The sequence below is a fragment of the Fukomys damarensis genome, unplaced genomic scaffold (assembly GCF_012274545.1).
Source record: "Fukomys damarensis isolate Sample0158 unplaced genomic scaffold, DMR_v1.0_HiC HiC_scaffold_24, whole genome shotgun sequence".
In the NCBI taxonomy this organism is placed as follows: Eukaryota; Metazoa; Chordata; class Mammalia; order Rodentia; family Bathyergidae; genus Fukomys; species Fukomys damarensis.
This window is the reverse complement of record NW_022900936.1, coordinates 20395188-20414921: the sequence shown is the minus strand read 5'-3', so window position 1 is coordinate 20414921 and position 19734 is coordinate 20395188. Positions and strand designations below refer to the sequence as shown.

Below are 19734 nucleotides of genomic sequence, written 5' to 3'. Positions count from 1 at the left end.
AACTTGGGGATCACTGTATTTTTAATAATGTATCTATGGTGCATATAGTGCAAATTTTGCTTAGTGCTTTTTACTTACTCAAAAATGAAATCTAAAAATTACCCTTAAAAGTTTTATCTTGATACATTTTAAGTGAAAGAATATGCAATCAAATGAAGCAAAAATATCGTTTTCATTGGCAACTGTTAGACAGAAATGAATAAGCAATGTTTTTATGTTATGCTTTCCAGCAATAAAACTGGCAGCCAACAGAATCCTTGCAAAAATGCAAACTTTTTAAAACGCAAACAGCAGACTCAGTAAAAGTGGGTGATAAAGTATGCATACAAATATTTATGTGTTAAAATTCGGTAATCAGGTGGGCAGGTAAAATGGATTCACTAAAATCAATAAAGGAAAAATACAGAAACACTTCTTTTTAAAAATTAATAAAGAGTTTATTTTCATTTATGTGTGTATGTGATGGTTATCATAAGTTTGGCCGTCGTTTTGCACAAACAAGCATAAATCTTTCTTTTTCCCGAATCGATGTGGACAGAGCCCAGATGGCCGTATCGAAATCAAAGGGCAGCATGGAAGCTCATCCCTGCATATTAAAGATGTGAAGCTGTCAGACTCAGGGCGATACGACTGCGAAGCTGCAAGCAGAATTGGAGGGCACCAAAAGAGCATGTACCTTGATATTGAATGTAAGTTCTTTTCAATTCGTAAACTTTTTTTCTGCTTTGAAAAGGTGAATGTTGTTTAAAACTTTTAAATGTACACAATGGTTCATATTTCAGTGTTTAAAAAGGCATCAGAAAGAATGTAGCTATTCAAAGTCAGTTATTACAGACATCTACTGTATATAATTGGAGAGTTTGCAGTGTTTTATATTTAATTGTCCATCCTGAAATTGGTGACTTCTTTTTGCTTTTTGTTTTCTCAGGGGGCCTTGTTTTGAGGGGGCAGGATTTCACCATAAACACAGCTGCAGCTGGACTATTAGTTCCCAATACTTGGTTGAAATGTAGTTTTTAATAATGTAACAAAGCAATGAATGTTTTTATTTCTTACTCAAGTTGTTTAGATGAACTATCTTATATCTTTCTATTTGTGACATGTCAAAATAATTTGATAAATATGTTCCTCTAAAAGGAAGAAATTTAACATCATTCTCAATACATATTTATGAATCATCAAAATGCGAGGGTTTCTGATGCTTGAAAAACATAGCTCTTAATGGGAAGGCGGGTTTTGTCTTGTTAACAAAACATTTCTACTGGAACATTTCTATTAATATTAATTGGAAACAATAGTAAATGTGAAGGAAATATATTTGCTACTGATAATGCCTCTAGAAATAAAATATTTTATCAAGAACTGACATAAATAAATTATATGTATTATTTTGCATACTTATAATCTGTCTAATGTTAGATTACTTTTAAGAAAGTCATTTTATTGCCATCACAATTCCTAAAAGAAAAACATGAGACTTGATATTATGAATAACGCACAACAGAGGAAGTAATGCTAATAACTTACTAAAATATGCTCTTTTTTCCCTAACATGGTTTTATTTTCACATAACTATAATATGTTTCTTTTGCAGTTCAATAACATTGTAGGCACATTGGAAACATTCTCATATTTGGCACATTTGTTTATATTTTATAATTTTAAACTGTATATTTGAAATACAATTTCATTTCTTTATACTTTTCGTTAATATATATCTAATTGAACAAAAGATTCCAATGCATGATTTACATTATAAAGCACCCAACTATTATGGAGAGAAATTTGTCGGAATGTTCTTGGCCTCTTCCCTCTATCAAAACAGCAACACGCAACATTTTCTCTTAATGAAATATATAGCTTTCACCCTTTCAATTTTAAAATAATTTATAACTCACTTAATATATCAGACGATTGCAACCAAGTCTCTGTTTCAAATATTCAAAAAAAAGAAATTTATGGTACATTAGCACTATTGATATTTCTAAGCACAAAGGAGTCTAGAATGGCTCATGAATAACAGGCTAATATTAGAATTCTAGGACCAGGTTGTATGCTAGTCCTAGAATCAGTACCTTATTAAGACAGTAGGATTGATAGAAATTTAAATAAAAACTCAATAGGTGGGGGCTGGGGACTTAGCTCAGCGGTTGGGTGGCCTGCCTTGCAAGTGCAAGGACCAGTACCCCCCAAAACAAACAAACAAACAAACAAAAAAACTCAGTAGGTATTTGTTTCAGTGACAAATCAAGAAAATGTAAAGACATTGTGAAGTGCTCATGTATAATGACCTGAAATGCTCTAGTCATCACTAAATTCAGCTCTAAAAAGATAAATGATTAAATATTGCAGTGTAAATTCTTTTTTTCTTGTAATCTTTTAGTTATGTAAGTAATTTAATACCTAAAAAGTACTTGAATATTCTATCATAGATCTCAGAACCTGGTCCTCCTGTCCATCTGAAAATTTTCTGTTTGATCAACATTTCCCCTTTTTCCTTTACACCTTCTACCTGTCCTTTGATAACTTCTGGGGGTTCTGCTTATACGTGAGATCATATTCTCTCATCTTTCTGGCTTATTTTCATAGCGTAATGTCCTCCTGATTCATCCACTTTGTTGCAAATGACAAGATTGCAAACCCTTTTATGGCTGAAGACTGTTTCATTATATTATATATACATTCATATACATATTTCTGTATGTGATATATTTACTTCATCCAGTCATTTTTAGATTTTATTCACTATCTTGAATATTGTGAATAACGCTTTAATAAACATGAGGAAATATATTTCTAGGAGGTGCTTATTTCATTTCCTTTAGGTCCATACCTAAAAGAAAAATTATTGAATCATGGCAGATCTGTTTTTTGATGACTCTGCATAATTTTCATAATGACTGCGTTCATTTCCATTCTGACCAACAGTGAACCTTCTGAGTCCCTTTTTTTCTGCATTCTAACACTTCCTTTCATCTCCTTGATAACAGCTATCCTAAAAATTGTGAGATCTCATTTTGGTTTTAATCAGCATCCCTCTGATGATTAGGAATGCTGAACATTCTTCTATGTATATACTGGACAGTTGAATCTCTTTTGAGAAGTGTTTCCTCAAGTACATTTCCTATTTTTCAATTACTTTGCTTTCTTTTTTATTGATTCCTTAAATATTTTGGATATTAACTCTTTATTAAATATTTGATTTGAAAAATTTCTAATCCCATTGTGTGAGTTGTCAATGTCGAATGCTTTCAGTAAACATATATTAATATATATATGTGTGTGTGTGTGCATCAGTAATTTATACCAATCCTTTCTTTTATTTTATCATATAATGTTCAGTATCTTGATTATTTTTATATTTTCCAATATTAAATATTATGAAAATTTTGTGAACAATTTTAATTCAATGTGGATGTATATAATTTCATTTCTCTGGAATAAAAAATTGTCTTTGAATTATTAAGGCAGAATTTGAAGATCAAAAATTTAATTTTGTCAAATTTCAATTTATGAAACATAACAAATTAGACTTTTATATATCATAGTATTTGTGCTATAGCTAAGATATGATTATTAACTAAATTAATGTCATTAAAATTTATATCTTTGCTTTTTAAAAAATTTTATGAATTTACGTTTCCACATTAAGGTCTAATTTTGAGTTCATTTTTGGAATCTTTGCTCACAATTTTTCTGTGCATATATCTAGTTCATGAGACACTGTTTAAAAGATTCCATTTTCTAACTAAAGCCTTGCCAAGATTGCTCATCTTTTCAAAGTGTAACTTTTTGTTTTGTAATTTGTATTCTGTATAACTTATGTGTTCTCTAGTTTGAAGATTTCTGACTTCTCTCCGCTATTTAAAAATGCACATGCACACATACACACACACGCAAACACACACACACACACACACACACACATGCATGACTTTGTTCTATGCCTAAAAATTCTTATATTGGAATCCTAGGTAATTTATTTTAGATATTTCATGTATTCCACATAAGCATACATAACTAGAATTTCTGCAAAGCACTGATTTAGTTCCATTTTGTGCTCATGAGTCCCTTTTTATCACTGATCCTCCTATTAGCAAGATAAACATTACATGTACCTTCATTGACAGTCTCATCCAAAGTTATATTTGTTTTAAACAATTACAAATAATTCAAAGAAATGAAAATAAACATTATATTTATTGATTTCATGCCATTTGTTTCACTTTTTCATTATCTTGGAAATTCTAAATTTTTCTATTTTCTGAAGAAGTTTCTTCTTCACTTCTTGTACAGCAGATTTGACTGTGATGGTCTAGTAATTCTTTTTTTTTTTCTTTCTTTCTTTGAAAGGATCACACCTTTTTGCCCCATTCCCTGTTTCTAAAGGCCTGAATGATATTTTCTCTTTTATTTTTGTTTAATTTTTTTTGTGTTGTTTCTGTCAGTAACAGTTCTGGATTAATAGTTCTTTAAAGATTTAAGTAGGCTAATCTTAAATACATAGATTTATATTTATCAGTATCTATTTTTGGTCATTATTTCATCAAACTTTTCTTTTTTCTGTCCACTCTTGCTCATCTCTGGGAGTTTAGTGAAATATGTCCAACATATTCTAACTGTCTCACAGGTACATGAGATACTTTTCACGCTTCTGTTTCACTACACTTCAAATTAGATAATTTCCCCCCTTAGGTTAAATTGATCTTTTACCCTTTTCTGCTATTGAACACTGACTTTGATTTTCTTTCAGATTTTATAATTATAGAATTTTAATTTCTGTCTCTCGCCTGATGATTTCTAGATTTCCAATCATTTTAAGTATGTTTTGCTTTACCAAGTGAAATAAGAGTATTTTAAAATATCTGCTCTAAGTCTACTGTGTGAGGTATTAAACATCTTTATCATTTTAGGATTAACATTTTTTTTCTCCTTTTATAATTGGCTCACTAAACTTCAAGAAATGCTGGGATGTTTCCTGGACACTGTGAATATTTTATCTTGCCAATTCTGGGTCATTTGATAACTATCTGGATAATTTTTTCTTTTAAGAAAGTAGTTACCCCAAAGTTCTATGTTGCTTCCTGTAAGCAATAATTCACATATTAATTGAATTCTCAAAGCCCCTGCTATTCTGGATTGTGTCTGTCTAGAATTCACTAATCTAAGGGATTAATATGGTTTTATACACAGATTACTCCTACCTGAGATTATCCTTGCTCCCTTTGATATATAAATTCCTTTCCAAAACACCTCTGCCTTTTTGTACATATTTTTATATGCCAAAAACTCTCTGAAGTTTCTTATTTCAGAACTTACTCTATGAACAAAGCCATGTGGAAAAAAAAATAAAACTGTGAACTAGATTTCATTCCATTTCATAATCTCTTGATTTTGTTTTCTTCACAAAATACTTAGGTAGTGGGATTCTACACTTTTGTATTTTCCAGAGTTTTGTGTTTTAAGAGAAATGAAGATAAGCTTTCAAAATTACACTGCCACTATGTAAACAGAAATATTGCTATAGCCTACTTTTTTGTTTGTTATAATTTTATGGGTTGAAATTGTTCAGTTAGCCTGGTTCCTTTAATGCTTTTAGGCTTCCATTTTCAGCAGTATTTTTAACTTTCATCTTCCATTTCATTTATTTTTTTAAATTATAATTTTCATTTTAGCATTTTATGATCTCTATCATATTCTCTCAAATTAATCATTTCTATAGTCAAGTGAAAAGATTTTCTCTTGTGAATCAAATTTGCAAATGATAACTATTAGATTTATGCTATTTTCTGTTATCTTCCACTAAGGAGTCTTTAAATATACAATACAAATTACTCATGCATCTCTAGTAGTCAGATTTCTTCTTAGATTAATCAAGAATCTTGTAGAATTTCTTCATGTACTTTAGTCAATAAAGTCAATTTTCTCGTAACAAATTCCCTCACGAATTACAAGACCAATAGAAAGTATATTGGAGGCCTCCCTCACATTTTCAAACTTTTTCTCTATTTAAAAATAATTTTCATTAACTCCAATATCATGTTGATTTTCTCATATATACCCAAACCACTTCATTATTATTTATATGTAAGATTATTACCTTCTAGGGGATTGCTATCATATATTTAAATGATATTTTAATAAATACAATAAATTTAAATAATATTTGAAGTGAATAAGTATGGTGGTTGAAAATTCACTTCATGATAATCTGTATGTTAGTGTCGAATGTAATTATTTTAATATTAACTGCTAATGTTATAATTTTTACTATAATTTTACTATAATTCTTGCAGAAATAGAAAAAATGCTAGAGATATGTTCTATGTTTAGCATAATTGGTGGTATTTGGCTAAATAAATATTTGGCATAAATAACTAGGATCATAAGCTAAAATTTAGCCTGCTCTTCTTTCCCTTATCTTCCTTATAATTACTGCTTTGTGAAAGTTTCTAAGTGGGAACATTTTTTAGAAAGCAAACTTTTGGAGAAATCTTTAGTTCTATATTATAATGAAACAAGCATGGTCTACTTAGAATCTATCTTAACATACTTTATTTTTGGCAATAGATGCCTTGTTTTTATTAGGCAAAATATTATAGTTTGAAAACAATATAAAATAACAATGAATGTATCAATACCTTATTTTGAAAGAATAGGAAAAGCTATTATCATAATTAAACAATTACATATTAGAAATGCCTGAAATATTTTATTATGTCTCTTTGTCATCAAAAACATTTCAGTGACTATCAAAATTAAAAAGGACTTATGCAATGTCAGAAAACTTAGCCATATGATTCTTTACCACTTGAACAAACACCTAGAAAGAAACATTGCTAAGAGCAAGTGTAAAGGAATCAAACCATGTATAATTTGATGGCAGCCTCATTTACTGCCTTAGCAGTAAAGTTAAGGTGTTAAAAGATTAAGCCTTTTTTTGTTGTTCAAAACCTCTTTTGTATTTCAGTTTAAACGGATTCCTTGGCATATTGCCAGTTCATTTTCAGTGTTTCTAAGGTGTTACCTTATTAAGAAGCAGGAGCTGAACTAACGTTCCAATTTAGAAAACAAAGGAGATAGCAGGCATGTGATATGTGATTTAATGCAATAAGCACCGATTACATAGCACTTTTGACTGCAATTCGAATATCATTAATTTTTTTTAACTAGGTAGTCATTACATATTAACTATTAATCAGACTTAATTATTTTATGTGATGAATTTAATTTAATAGTTACAAGGTAACAATTCATGTTGAGATACCGAATTTTTCATTTACAGTTTTTTTTTCTAATTGAATTTGATGCAGTGATTTTTAATTTACATAAAACAGTCACAATGTGTCAATGTACTGTTGCCTATATTATAAAGTAGCAAGCAATATCAGATACATTCTAAGAATATAAGAGCATCCAGTTATATTATTACACAGAATCATGATACTTCTAAATTAGCAAAAGTCCATAGAATTAATATATGTATGCTTTTTCAATAATTATTACCTTAAGTTTTTACATTCTCTCAATAAAATTGATTCTAGTGGCCCTAATGGCTACACATACATACAAGGTGAAGTAAATAAGAAGTGAACATGAAAGAAAATTACTTCAATAAATGTTTAGAAATTAGAAAAATTCTTTGATCATAGCAGACTCGGTTGTCATTACATATTAACTATTAATGAGACTAAATTACTTTATGCAATAATTTTAATTTAAGGACTGGGGATTTAGCTCAGTGGATCCGCCTCCTGCCTTACAAGTGCAAAGTCCCGAGTTTAATCCCCAGTACCTAAAAAACAAACAAACAAACAAACAAAAAAAAAACTACTACTACTAATTTAATAGTTGCAAGGTAAGAATTCATGTTAAGAGATACTGAATATTTCATTTAGATTTTTTTCTAATTAAGCTTGCTGCACTTGATTTTTAATTCATGTAAGCGATAAAAACTTTTTGTATCTATGATTAAAACCTTGTTCTGGGCCAGGGATTTAGCTCAGTGATGCCTCCACCTGTCTCACAAGTGCAAGGACCTGAGTTTGATCCCTGGTACAAAAAGAAACAAACAAACAAACAAACAAACAAAAAGCTTGAAAGCCTGACTTTTACATTCACCATGATACATTTAAGCCATTGAAACTTGTAGGAAGATCCTTCATTGGCAGACATAGATTTTGTTACTGCTTGGGACTATTTAGGTTTTGTATCCACTATAGTAATTTTAAAGACAGCCACTAAGATAATGTAGAGTATATCTCTTCATTCAAAAATTGAAAAGAGAACATTTAAAAAGAAAGATGAAAAATCTGTTGTTGCTCAGCTGTGTTTTCTTATTCCAATCATCACATGAATTTCCTGGAAAAATACAAAATGTCACATTTCCCTTTGCACAAATTCTATCTATTCTACTTTTGGTCTGATCTCATCTCTCTTTGACAGATATCTGATTCAGATGAAATCTTATTCAAATGTATTTCATATATCATAGTGATGAAAAGTTTTAAAGAATTTTAATAAACATCTAATTCTTTGTTTGTTTGTTTTGAGACAGGGTCTCACTATGTAGTTGAGACTGAGCTGGAACTCACTACACAGCCCAGGCTGGTCTCAAACTCACAGCCATCCTCCTGTCTCAGCCTCCCGAGTGCTGGGATTAAAGGCGTGTGCCACTATGCCTGGCAGCATCCTACTCTTGAGAGGTTAAAACTTACAAATGAACAGATAACATCCAACAGCAACAGAAAACCCCAGAAATATCATGTAACTACTAGATTTATTACTTCCTCTTAACAACTGCTTAATTCCTAGAGCCACAGATAACAAACCCTGAATCTACCTTGCCATAACTTTCTGCTCTTACTCTGGAGAAAGACTGTGCTAAAACAGCACACATCTTAGTTCAAGCTGCTATGATAAAGTACCACGGACTTCGTGAGGTCTTTCTCCTGTGTGGGCACCATATCTCCCCTCTTTACAAGTCATCATTCCCATCAGAGGAGTCACCCACATAACCTCCCCCAAAACTATTTACTTCCTAAAGACTCCACTTCCAAACGCCTTGACAGTGACAACTGGGATTTCAACATAGGAATTTTGGCCCATAGCACTGAGATTTCCGGGTTTGACAGGAAAAGTACTCAAAAATAAAACTAGTGTGGAATTTCAGAGTGAGACTGCCCATTGCTATCAAATCAAGCCGAGTCTTCCTTGTCTGTGTTGATGTCTAGCATCTTATAGACGCTGAAAACAGACCAGTTTATTCCCCTCCAGTGTCTTCCTCCTCCTCAGGATGTGGTGCCGTGAATGTATGCAGCTGGATCCAGTACCGGTGCGTGTACACCTGAGTCCAGAGAGACCTCTCAGCATAAACTGTGTTGTTTAAATTATATTATTACACCTAGTATGACCTATTTGTTTTTATATATGGCTTTTAGAAAAATGTAACAGTGCACAAGTGGTTCACATTACATTTCTGTGGACTAGCACTGATATAGACAGATCCTTATAATCTTGGAAGGATTTGGAAGGAATGGGAAACCACAGAAAGATTTAGAGCAGAAGAAGAGCAACGATCCCACATATGCATTTGCAAAGAATGAACCTGGCTACAATACTGAGAATAGATTGAAAGTGCTATAAATATGGCTGCAGAGAGATTAGAAAAGAGAATAGTGAAGTAAACAGAATGAATTTCATAGTATAGTTGCCATTTATTGACATCACAGCAGTGTACATTTATATAAATGTCAGTGAACATCTATATATAAAAACTAACATATTCCGCATATAATAAATAGAATGGATCCTGTTTGAGGCTGAAATTGAATTTGATGTAAATTGTATATATGTTTATATTATTTCAAATAATTTCAAGAATTATAATAATTAATATTCTGCCTGTAACTCAAAGGAATAGGTATATGAAATTCCAGCGGGAAAGAAACAACATTAATCACAGAGATAATTGCATTATGTGTGCAATGCAAAATTATATATTTTTCTAATTGTATAATCAATACAGTAATACTGATAACTCTTAAAATAGTGAATATGTTTGCAAAAATGCTTACACATAGTTTTTTCTGAGTGATTTCAAATGTGTGTGAATAATCATCACATATTGAATAATCAAAAACAACATAATCTTCAATAAGTTGTGTAAAAAAATTAAAAAAGTAAACGGTATTTCTATGTCTTCACTTAAAAACCTTCAATTATAATTATTCAGTTTAATAATACTTATTGTATAATACCAGAGGCACTAGAAATAGAGTATTACTAATTCTTTGGAAATATGGAAAATTATTGAAAACAAATTTTGCAACATGTCTAAGGAGCCATAATCCACTTGTATAGAGAGCCTTAGGAAGTATTATTAAATAACATATAATTTAATGTAATTATAATTATGCTGCATAGAGAGTACACAAATGATCAGTAAGGAGGAAAATCTCTTAGAAATTGAAATCATCATAATATTTTAAAGAAGTAGAAATTACAAAAAAAATAATATGGAATCTGTGTAATAAAATATATGTATCCTAATATGACAGGGTAATTCTTTCAGTTGGTCCTTTTATTTTATATCCATAGTTAACAGAGTAAAATGCCTCCTTTCAGTTCGAGTATTATACACAACCAAGCATTTCAGCCCCTCGAATGATGATGATGCCTTCGTCAGAGTGATTCACTTTCTTTTAACACTCTTGATTTCTCAATATGCTTTATAGGCAACAGGGTTTTAAATAGTATAAGCTAGGCCCTTTCTCAAAATAAAAAATAAAATGTAGGCTGATGTAGCTCAATGATAGGATGCTCGCAGGCTTGATGTCCGATGTCACATACACACTCATACACATGTACAATTTACTATTTATGAGGCCATGGATATAACTCAGTGGCTAATAACTTGTCTGGCATATCTGAAGCCCTGTGTTCAATCACCAGCATTGCAGTCAGTAAATAAATAAACAAAAATGAAACATTTTAGACATTGTGGGGTTTTTTAGGTATACTAAAAACATTTTTAAAATTACAAAAGCAATCATCACTATGGTCAGGCTAATATAACGAACTTTTATAAAACACTGTTTAGCATAGTTGTTTCTTCTGAGATGTTTTTAGATGAATAAAATGATGAATTTTGCTGCAAATACTCATAAGACATAAGTGCTAAACAGTTGTTACATGGATTTTATTTCTTCAAAATGTTTTACAACTTCTTATTTTGTTTTAGAAAACTTTTGTTAATACAGTAACATTGGATCTATAGAAATTCCATGCCTATACTCATAAACCAAAATTATAATTTCATAAACATAACATGCATATATTTTAGAACTTAGTTTCTAAAGAATCTAGCATTTTTGTTATTTAAATGGATTTTTTTCTGAGATAAGAATTTAATGGCCTAGGCTGGCCAATAACTGTCATCCTGCTTCAGCCACGGGCCTGGCCACCATCTCCACATGCATTTTTGTTATCTGTAAAGCAACTTTTTTTTTTTTTTTCTGTACAGCAATTTTAACTTTACTACTTGTCTAGCTGGACATGGGGCATACCTGAAATTCCAGCACTCAGGAGGTTGAGGAACAGGAATCTCCAGCCCTGGTGAAACCCACTGTTAGATATCTGCATTTTACATGAACAATCATTTCTCCTTCAATAACTCTGAAATGTTTCATCTAAGAGATTAACTTAAGCATTTCTAATTATATACATGAAATTGTATCTAATAATAAAATAGTTTATAAAGTTATATGGCTACTTATGGAAAATTCAATTATAAAAAGCCTCAGTATGATACAAAAGAGCCATTGACAGCACAATATTTTTACTGGTATTTTATGCTTGGTAGAACAATGGCAGATATTCAGAGAAGATAAATGTTAATATTGTAAGGATGAATAATTTAATATTTTATAATCATTTTCTCATAGCCAATAACAGTTATATCATTAATAACAGTCAAATTTCAGAGAAACAGTGTGTGTTAAGAAGTTGTAAATAGGTATCCTTTTATATAAATGACTTTTTTGAGTTGATTTGAGCATCATAGAATATGTTGAGATTTATGTGTAACTTGGCTGTTCAAATTTAGATAAAAAATGAATATCCAGTGTTAATGGTTAATTGATAGTAAGCACACATCCAATTTATTATTCTGCATAGCTGTTAAAATTCCCCTGATGCATGGACTGAATCCAGTTAATTGCCCTGGCTGATTCTTCATATCCTGAACATACAGTCGAACGGGATCTCTGAAACATTAATGGAATTACCCCTTAAATCTGCCAGAGGATGTATTAGTTTTAACTCTCTCAGTAGTTTCCCTCCACATAAATCTTATGAGAAAATTTAAATGATTGTAAGAGAGGCATGATGTTTCTGATTTTTTTGTAAACTATGGTGAATTCTAAGATAGTGTTTTGTTTGTTTTTTGAGAACGGGTCTCACTACGTAGTTGAGACTGCCCTGGGACTCACTGTGTAGCCCATTCTGGTCTGGAACTCAGTGATCCTTCTGCCTCAGTCTCCCGAGTGCTGGGATTACAGGTGTGCACCACGACGCCAGGCCAATTCTAAGATAATTTAAGGCAGCAATGTCTTCACAAAATACTCTATAAGAGTTTAAAAAATACAACAAGGAGGGCGGGGATTTAACTCAGTGGTTCCACTGCCTGCCTTGCAAGTGCAAGGACCTGAGTTTGATCCCCAGTAAAAACAACAACAAAAAATAATGCTTTAGGGCTGGGGATTTAGCTCAGTGGTGCTGCCACCTGCCTTGAAAGTGCAAGATACCAAGTTCAATCCCCAGTACCAAAATAATAATTATAATTAATAATAATAATAATTAATAATTCTACACTGTAGTCCAAAATTAATTCATGAGTGTATTTTCACCTTTTTAAAAATGAAATGTTGATACCTACAATACATATTTATAATGAGGTTTCCATTATTCATGTTAAATTTGTCTATGGCGTATCTATTAAATATCAAATTTAAATTCAATGGCCATACCTAACTATGAAAAAAAAAAATGTGTGCTCCTATTAATGGAACGAGAGACATTGAAACACATGACTACCTCCTTAATGACAGGACATTTCTGATAAATGCATCATTAAATATTATCATTGTATAAATATTACAGGCTGGACATATACATATGTGAGGTGGACACAGCCGAATGGAAAGGTGGGACCTAAAATAACTGCTGTGAATAAAATGTGAAAGGTAACAGGTTTAGACTGGGGTAAACTTTTTTTCTTATGATGCTGATAACTTTAAATAAGAGACGGATTCAAGTTCATTAATATAAGAATCTTTTAAATGTTCTAACATAGCTTTCCAACTGCATAGCTGCCATTTAATTAATTACATCTAAATAATTTATCCTTAGGAACGATTTCATTGTAAAAATAGTTAAGAAACACATAGTTCCTTTAATAATAAGTCTGTAATCACATTACTCCCTCCATCTTCGGTACCCTCTTCCTGCAATGTATGAAGAAATGCATGCGTTTTATTAACCATATTGTCATTAACATCATACGGAAGTCTAAAAATAACCAATACTTCTATCACCAGTCACCACTAAGTCACTTACCCTTATGTGTTCTGTCTCTTAAAAGGCTTCCATAAACATAAAATAATAAGCAGTGCCCTCATTAAGTCAACATAGTTTTATGTGTGTATGTATTTATTTATTATTTATTTTAGAAATGGATGCCACTTCTCGTGTGGTCAGTGTTTCTTCATGAACAATAGAATCGATATCAATGTGTACATTTCTAAAATTTGTTCCATAAGTATGAGCCTTATCTTAATGGTTTTCGAAAGTTTCAGAAATTTGGAAATCATACCTATGATGACTTAATCTCTCTTTTTTTTTCTTATTGAGTTTATTTGGTACATTTTAGGTATACAGAACAGTTACATTCATCATTGGGATCTTGTACCTTTACATGACAGGACAATTTAATCTCTTAATGTTATGGCTAATGTCTAGATACCTCCTCTCAAAGCCTCATGAGGTCATAGAAGGGGATTTTCAGAGGTGGCTGAATCTAGAGTGTGTGATGTTGGAATCAAGGGTATGTGATTACCAAATTAGTCCCCTGATAGTCCCCTGATTGGGTTGGCATAGTTCTGAGTGGGATTAAGGGTGCCCCAACTTGAATATGACTGTTATCACCCTAAGGGCATGTATCTTGGATAAGATATAAGGATAGAAATAGGGTCTTTGTCCCTGGTTGTTGCTTGTACCTCCCTTGCATGGTGCCTCTCCCTTCTGTTTTTTGCCTGCCATGAACTGTTTCTCTTCTGCGATGCCTCTCTGCCATGCCATCCTGTCTTGGAGCCAGCAAAGTATGAACTAAAATTTCTTATGAACTCTAAATCAAATAAGCCTTTCCTCTTTAACTTGGGTTTTGGATATCTTGTCTTAGCAACAAGGAAAGACTAAAACATTTAAAAACAAAGAATGAAAATAGAGAAGGAAGAAAAGAGTGGGGAGAGAGAGTTAAAAGTCATAAAAAGAAACTCAAGATCAAATCATTGATGATTGGTAGAGGTGGGCCTCAGTTACACTGCTAATGTCATGCTATCTCTAATGTAATTCTTTGCTTGTAATTACCAACAACAAAATTCTCTTTTTTTCATTTTCTTCATTACTATCATGTGTATGTGTTTATATATGCACATATGTGTACATAATTCCAGAGTCCTTTTTTACTTGAATATATATTTTTTCTTTTTATTGAGTTTATTGGTACAGTCTAGTTATACAGTACAGTTACACTCATTACTGGGATCCTGTACCTTCACATGACAGGTCTTGGTTCTCATTTTTTTCCCCTTGTCCCTGCCCTCCCTTCACCCCCTTCTACCCTCCCCATTTACAAATACTTTATTTCCATTTTTTTCATTTTCTCATATTTTTTTTTCTTTTCCCTTATTCCCTTTCCCCTACCCTTCCCACTTTCCCTACACTTTTGGCCCTTTTCTTCCTATTTCACACTATTAATTATCCCATTAGAATCTTGTGTACTATTATAGTTTTTCACACCAGAGAAACTATTTGGTATTTACACATGTGATTTATTTATTCCACTTAAGAGTATATCCTCAATATGCATCCATTTCCCTATGAATGACTCTAATTTCTCATTCTTTATAGCTGAGTAGTATTCCATTTTACAGAAAAACTGCATCTTCTTTATCCAGTTTCCAACAGATAGGCAAATGGGCTATTTCTAAGTTTTAGCTATTACAGACTGTGCCACTATAAACATGGGTGTGCATATATCACTGTGGTATGATTCTTTTAATTCTTTTGGAAAGATAACCATCAGAGGGATGGCTGGGTCAAATGGAACCTCTAGTTCCAGTTCTTTTAGGTATCTCCATATTGATTTCCATAGTTGTTGCACCAGTCTGCCATCCCACCAACAATGGAGAAGGGATCCTTTCTCCCCACAATCCAGCCAGCATTTGTTATTGTTTGATTTCTTGATAGCAGCCATTCTTTGTGGGGTGAGGTGGAATCTCATTGTTGTTTTCATCTGCATCTCTCAAATGACCAGTGATGTTGAACATTTTTCCATATATATACTTGCTGCTTTTACTTCTTTGTCTGAGAAATGTCTGTTCATTTCAGATGCCCATTTTTGAATTGGGTCTTTATATTTGGGAGGGCTGATATACAATGTAATGTTGATATGTGTTTTATTAATCATTTGTCTATGGGCCATTTTTGTCTTCTTTTGAGGAATATCTATTTTGATGTCTTATTTTATAATAAGGTTATTTATTATTATTCAGTGATCCCAGGTTCTTATTATAACATTAGACTTACATGATACTCCACCAGATACATTTGAAGGGGTGGAAAGTGTTATAGAGGTGGGGGATTTAGCTCAGTGGTGCTGCACCTGCCTTGCAAGTTCAAAGTCCTAAGTATGATCCCTGGTACAAAAAAAAAGAAAAAGAAAAAGAAAAAAAACTGTTAAAGATTAAACTTCATGTCTTATGGGAGGTTTTCTTTGAATTAGTTATTCAAAAATATAGATATTAGTTTTTATACAACTGGTGCATTGGAATACATTTCCAGTTGACATGAATCTCCTACATTTAAACCATGATTAGCATAGAATTGATGTACAGTGACAATTTTGGAAAATGAATCAGTAGCAGTTGCCCTCTTTAGAATTGCAAATTCAGAATATGTATGAGCATAGCTTAACCATCTGATTTATTTTGTCTGCCAACATATTTTCCCAAAATATTTTATAACTTGAAAGTAGAAAACAAACAAATGTCTTCATAAGTGTCCTAATTTAACATTGAGTATTACACCTAATGTTAGGATTTTATTTCTGTACAACTTGATGGTAAATTAAATAGTAAATATATTTTAAGAAAACACGTAATTTTAAAGTATTTTAAAATCAATTATTTTATTTTAAGGACATAATAAATATGCTTACATGGAGATTATTTTTAGATGACAGAGAATTTCAGTGTTTTAGGCAATTTTTAAATGAAGGAATTCACTTGTCATAATTAAGAGTAAAAGTCCTAATTTAATTAAAAATTTCTTGAACAAAAGAGGGCTAGAAAACACAATTTTGAAACTCACTTAAATATAAATCTTATATATAAGAAATAATGGAATAAATTTTCTACACTGGCTTAATGTTTTATTATTAATTCAAAAACAGCAATTAATTCAAAAATAGAATACCAAATTAAAATCTACAAGATTGACTTTAGCTTTATGAAATTTAAAAACAATGGATTAACATGTATGTCTAATAACATTCTTCAATATACTTACACCGTATTTTAATACTAGCATTTCGAGTATACAAAATTTACAGAATATAATCTTACAGTTTTCATCACTGCAGTAATTTGACTCAAGTCCCTTTCTGTCTTTTGCTTTTAAAGGCAAAAAAAAAAAAGAAGCTTTTCATTTTAAATACCTAACTGGGGTATATCTTCTTTTATCAAAGAGAAATTATTTTGTCACTTAGGAAAGTTGTAAAAAATATCTTTAAGATTACTGCAAATAGTTGCCAGAACTATTGTTATGGTGGAGACAGATTTAGCTTTACTTTAATAGAAGGAAAAATGAAGACAGATAACCAAGAAAAACTTGTGTTTAGTTGGGAAGTGGTTCAGTGGCTGGAAAATTACTAAGGGGAACTTGATTAAGCTTTCAGGGGTGGCAGCATTATTAGTAAAATGTCTTAGTGAGATTTTTGTTATACAAGTAGGGCAAAGACCTAGACCTTGGTGTTAGTGGAAAAGAAACATTATCACAAACCAGGGGTAATCAAGAATGGGGGAATCCTGCGCATTTTATTTAGCAGGATTCTTTCTTATAGGACAAAGCAAAGCGAACGTCAAGGCCTACTTGAAAAATTAGTTTAAATAAGTGCTTAATCCTGTGAAAGTCTTTGTTATTTTCTGGATTATCTGTGCAGCTGAGGTTTTTAAAAATAAATATCTTCCCTCACATCCAGTGAATGATATATTTCTATCTTGCCAAAATGCAAATTTTCAAATTTTTCTGGGTTATTCTTTTCTACTCTGCTCAGCCAAAAGTTTTTCTTTCAACAGTTTTTGCTATAAATATTTGTAGAAAAGTATTTTAATAGGATATGAGGGACACATAATCCCTTGACATGCTGCTATGAACTTGTATCTGATTATTTGCCCACACTTTTTTCCATATATTCATACATGTGTAACATTAACTGTCTTATATAATATATAAATATATCAGTGTGGCTTATCATTCCAGTTCAGTTTATGTTACATTCTTATCTTCTCATCATTCTCTTGTTTTTTTTGTTTTTGTTTTTGTTTTTTTTTTGTACCGGGGATCAAACTCGGGTCCTTGCGCTTGCAAGGCAGGTGACCGAACCGCTGAGCTAAATCCCCGGCCCTCTCTCTTGTTTTTTTTAAACCACCAAATTTTATTTGTTTCATGCATGTGAAGCTTCCTTGATAATAAAGATTTACCTAGTTTCTGAAAATTGCAATACTTCAATTACAACATCAACACAAAGTATGGCTACACTTTTATATTTTTCACCTGTCACTCTGTACTCATACCCTTCTCACCCTCCTGGCTAAATACCATTTCTTCAATTTCTTTAACATGCTAATCCTGTGCTAATGAATGCTGTTGTTTTGCTACTCTTTTGACATAACAGAGCATATCCCATACATGAATTTCACTTCTAGATAGGAATTATCAATATATTTTGACTCACGCCCTCATCACTAATTAATATAACTTTCAATATCACAGGCATTGCCAGTAGCATTTATATTTACTATCAGTAGTGTTGTATTTAATCTGCATCAGGAAAGCAATTAGTGATTATTGTTTGCTTTCATATAAACAAGTCCTATCTTAGATTATAGTTACATTAGAATAATAGACATATACAGGCACTATATTTTAAACAGAGAATGAAATACTTCATTAGCATGTTTAATTTTTATGTTCAGCTGTATTGATATGTAAAATGTAATATTCATAAACCTCTCCTTCAAAGAGTATAATGGTAAGAGAACTATATTCATATGTATACAGATGCAATCTGAGATTTTATTCATAAGATACATGCTTAGTATTTCACTTTGAGACTCAAGTGTCATTAATAGTTTTCCTTATTAATTAGTTATATAGTGAATTATTTACTTTCTGGACCTTTAAGTATTTTTTCTTTTCTCTAAAAAATGACTTTCTTCTAATTTAACTGAATTACTGAGTTGACATATGCAACTGATTGTTTAATGTTCAGTCAATTTTGTTGTACAGCTTTTGAACTTCACAAACACTCTGTAGGACATCATGGAAATAATTTGACTGAGATAAGTCCTAATCAAAGAGATGCAGACCACTTGTCTAAGAAACAATCAAAGAAATCCTTCCAGTATTTTTGACCACAATTAGGGAATATATACAACGGTATGAAAATCCAAAGACAGTGTTAGCCAGGAGGGAAGGATGTGGAAAAGGCTGAGTTTAGTAGGTTTGGAACTTTCTTCTGAAGCCAGTCAGCTGAAGAAACAAGCAAGCGTAGGCCAAGTGAATGGAAAAACACAGGCAAATACCAGCTTCTGATCTTTAGCACACCCAGTACAGTGATGTGCCTGTGCATATTCAGTTAGTAATACTTTGCCCAATATCAAGTTTTTCAGAATTGTTACTAAAATAATGGATTAAAAGTCCCTTTTACATTCTTTTGATGATGTTTTAAATTATTTGTTCTAGACCTTTAGCGAAGAAGACATGACTAAAGAGTCATGATTATGTAGGGTACAATTCTCTTTATCTACCTAAAATATCATTCCATTTATGTTTCTTGAAAATGTATGATACTGTGTACTTTGTCCTAGCTTCCTAAGTCAGACATGCAAATTAGTACTATAATGACCTTGATATTACATATCCCATATTTCCTCAATCATGGCAGAGGGATCATATATTCTTCACAAGGTTATTAAAATATTACATGTAAAATGCATAAATTTATTGTTATACAAATTTATTTAACAAATATTCCATACCTGCATGTTAGATTGAGATTAAAAACGTTAACATGACCATGTTACATGTTACTGTTCAGTTTTGATTTTCTATTTCCTCATGACTCAATGTTGGTTGAAGTTTTTTTCTTTCTTTTTTTTTTTTTTTTTTTTT

At 31.6% G+C, this 19734-nt stretch overlaps 1 protein-coding gene across 2 annotated transcripts in view; it reads left to right on the top strand.

The window, feature by feature from the left end:
* Positions 1-19734, top strand: part of Ncam2 (neural cell adhesion molecule 2) — a 454995-nt gene that overhangs the window by 333422 nt on the left and 101839 nt on the right. For both annotated transcript variants that reach the window (XM_010608552.1, XM_010608553.2), the window contains exon 9: positions 539-689. In XM_010608552.1, coding sequence (XP_010606854.1) covers positions 539-689 — 151 coding nt within the window. The remainder of the gene's footprint in view (positions 1-538; positions 690-19734) is intronic.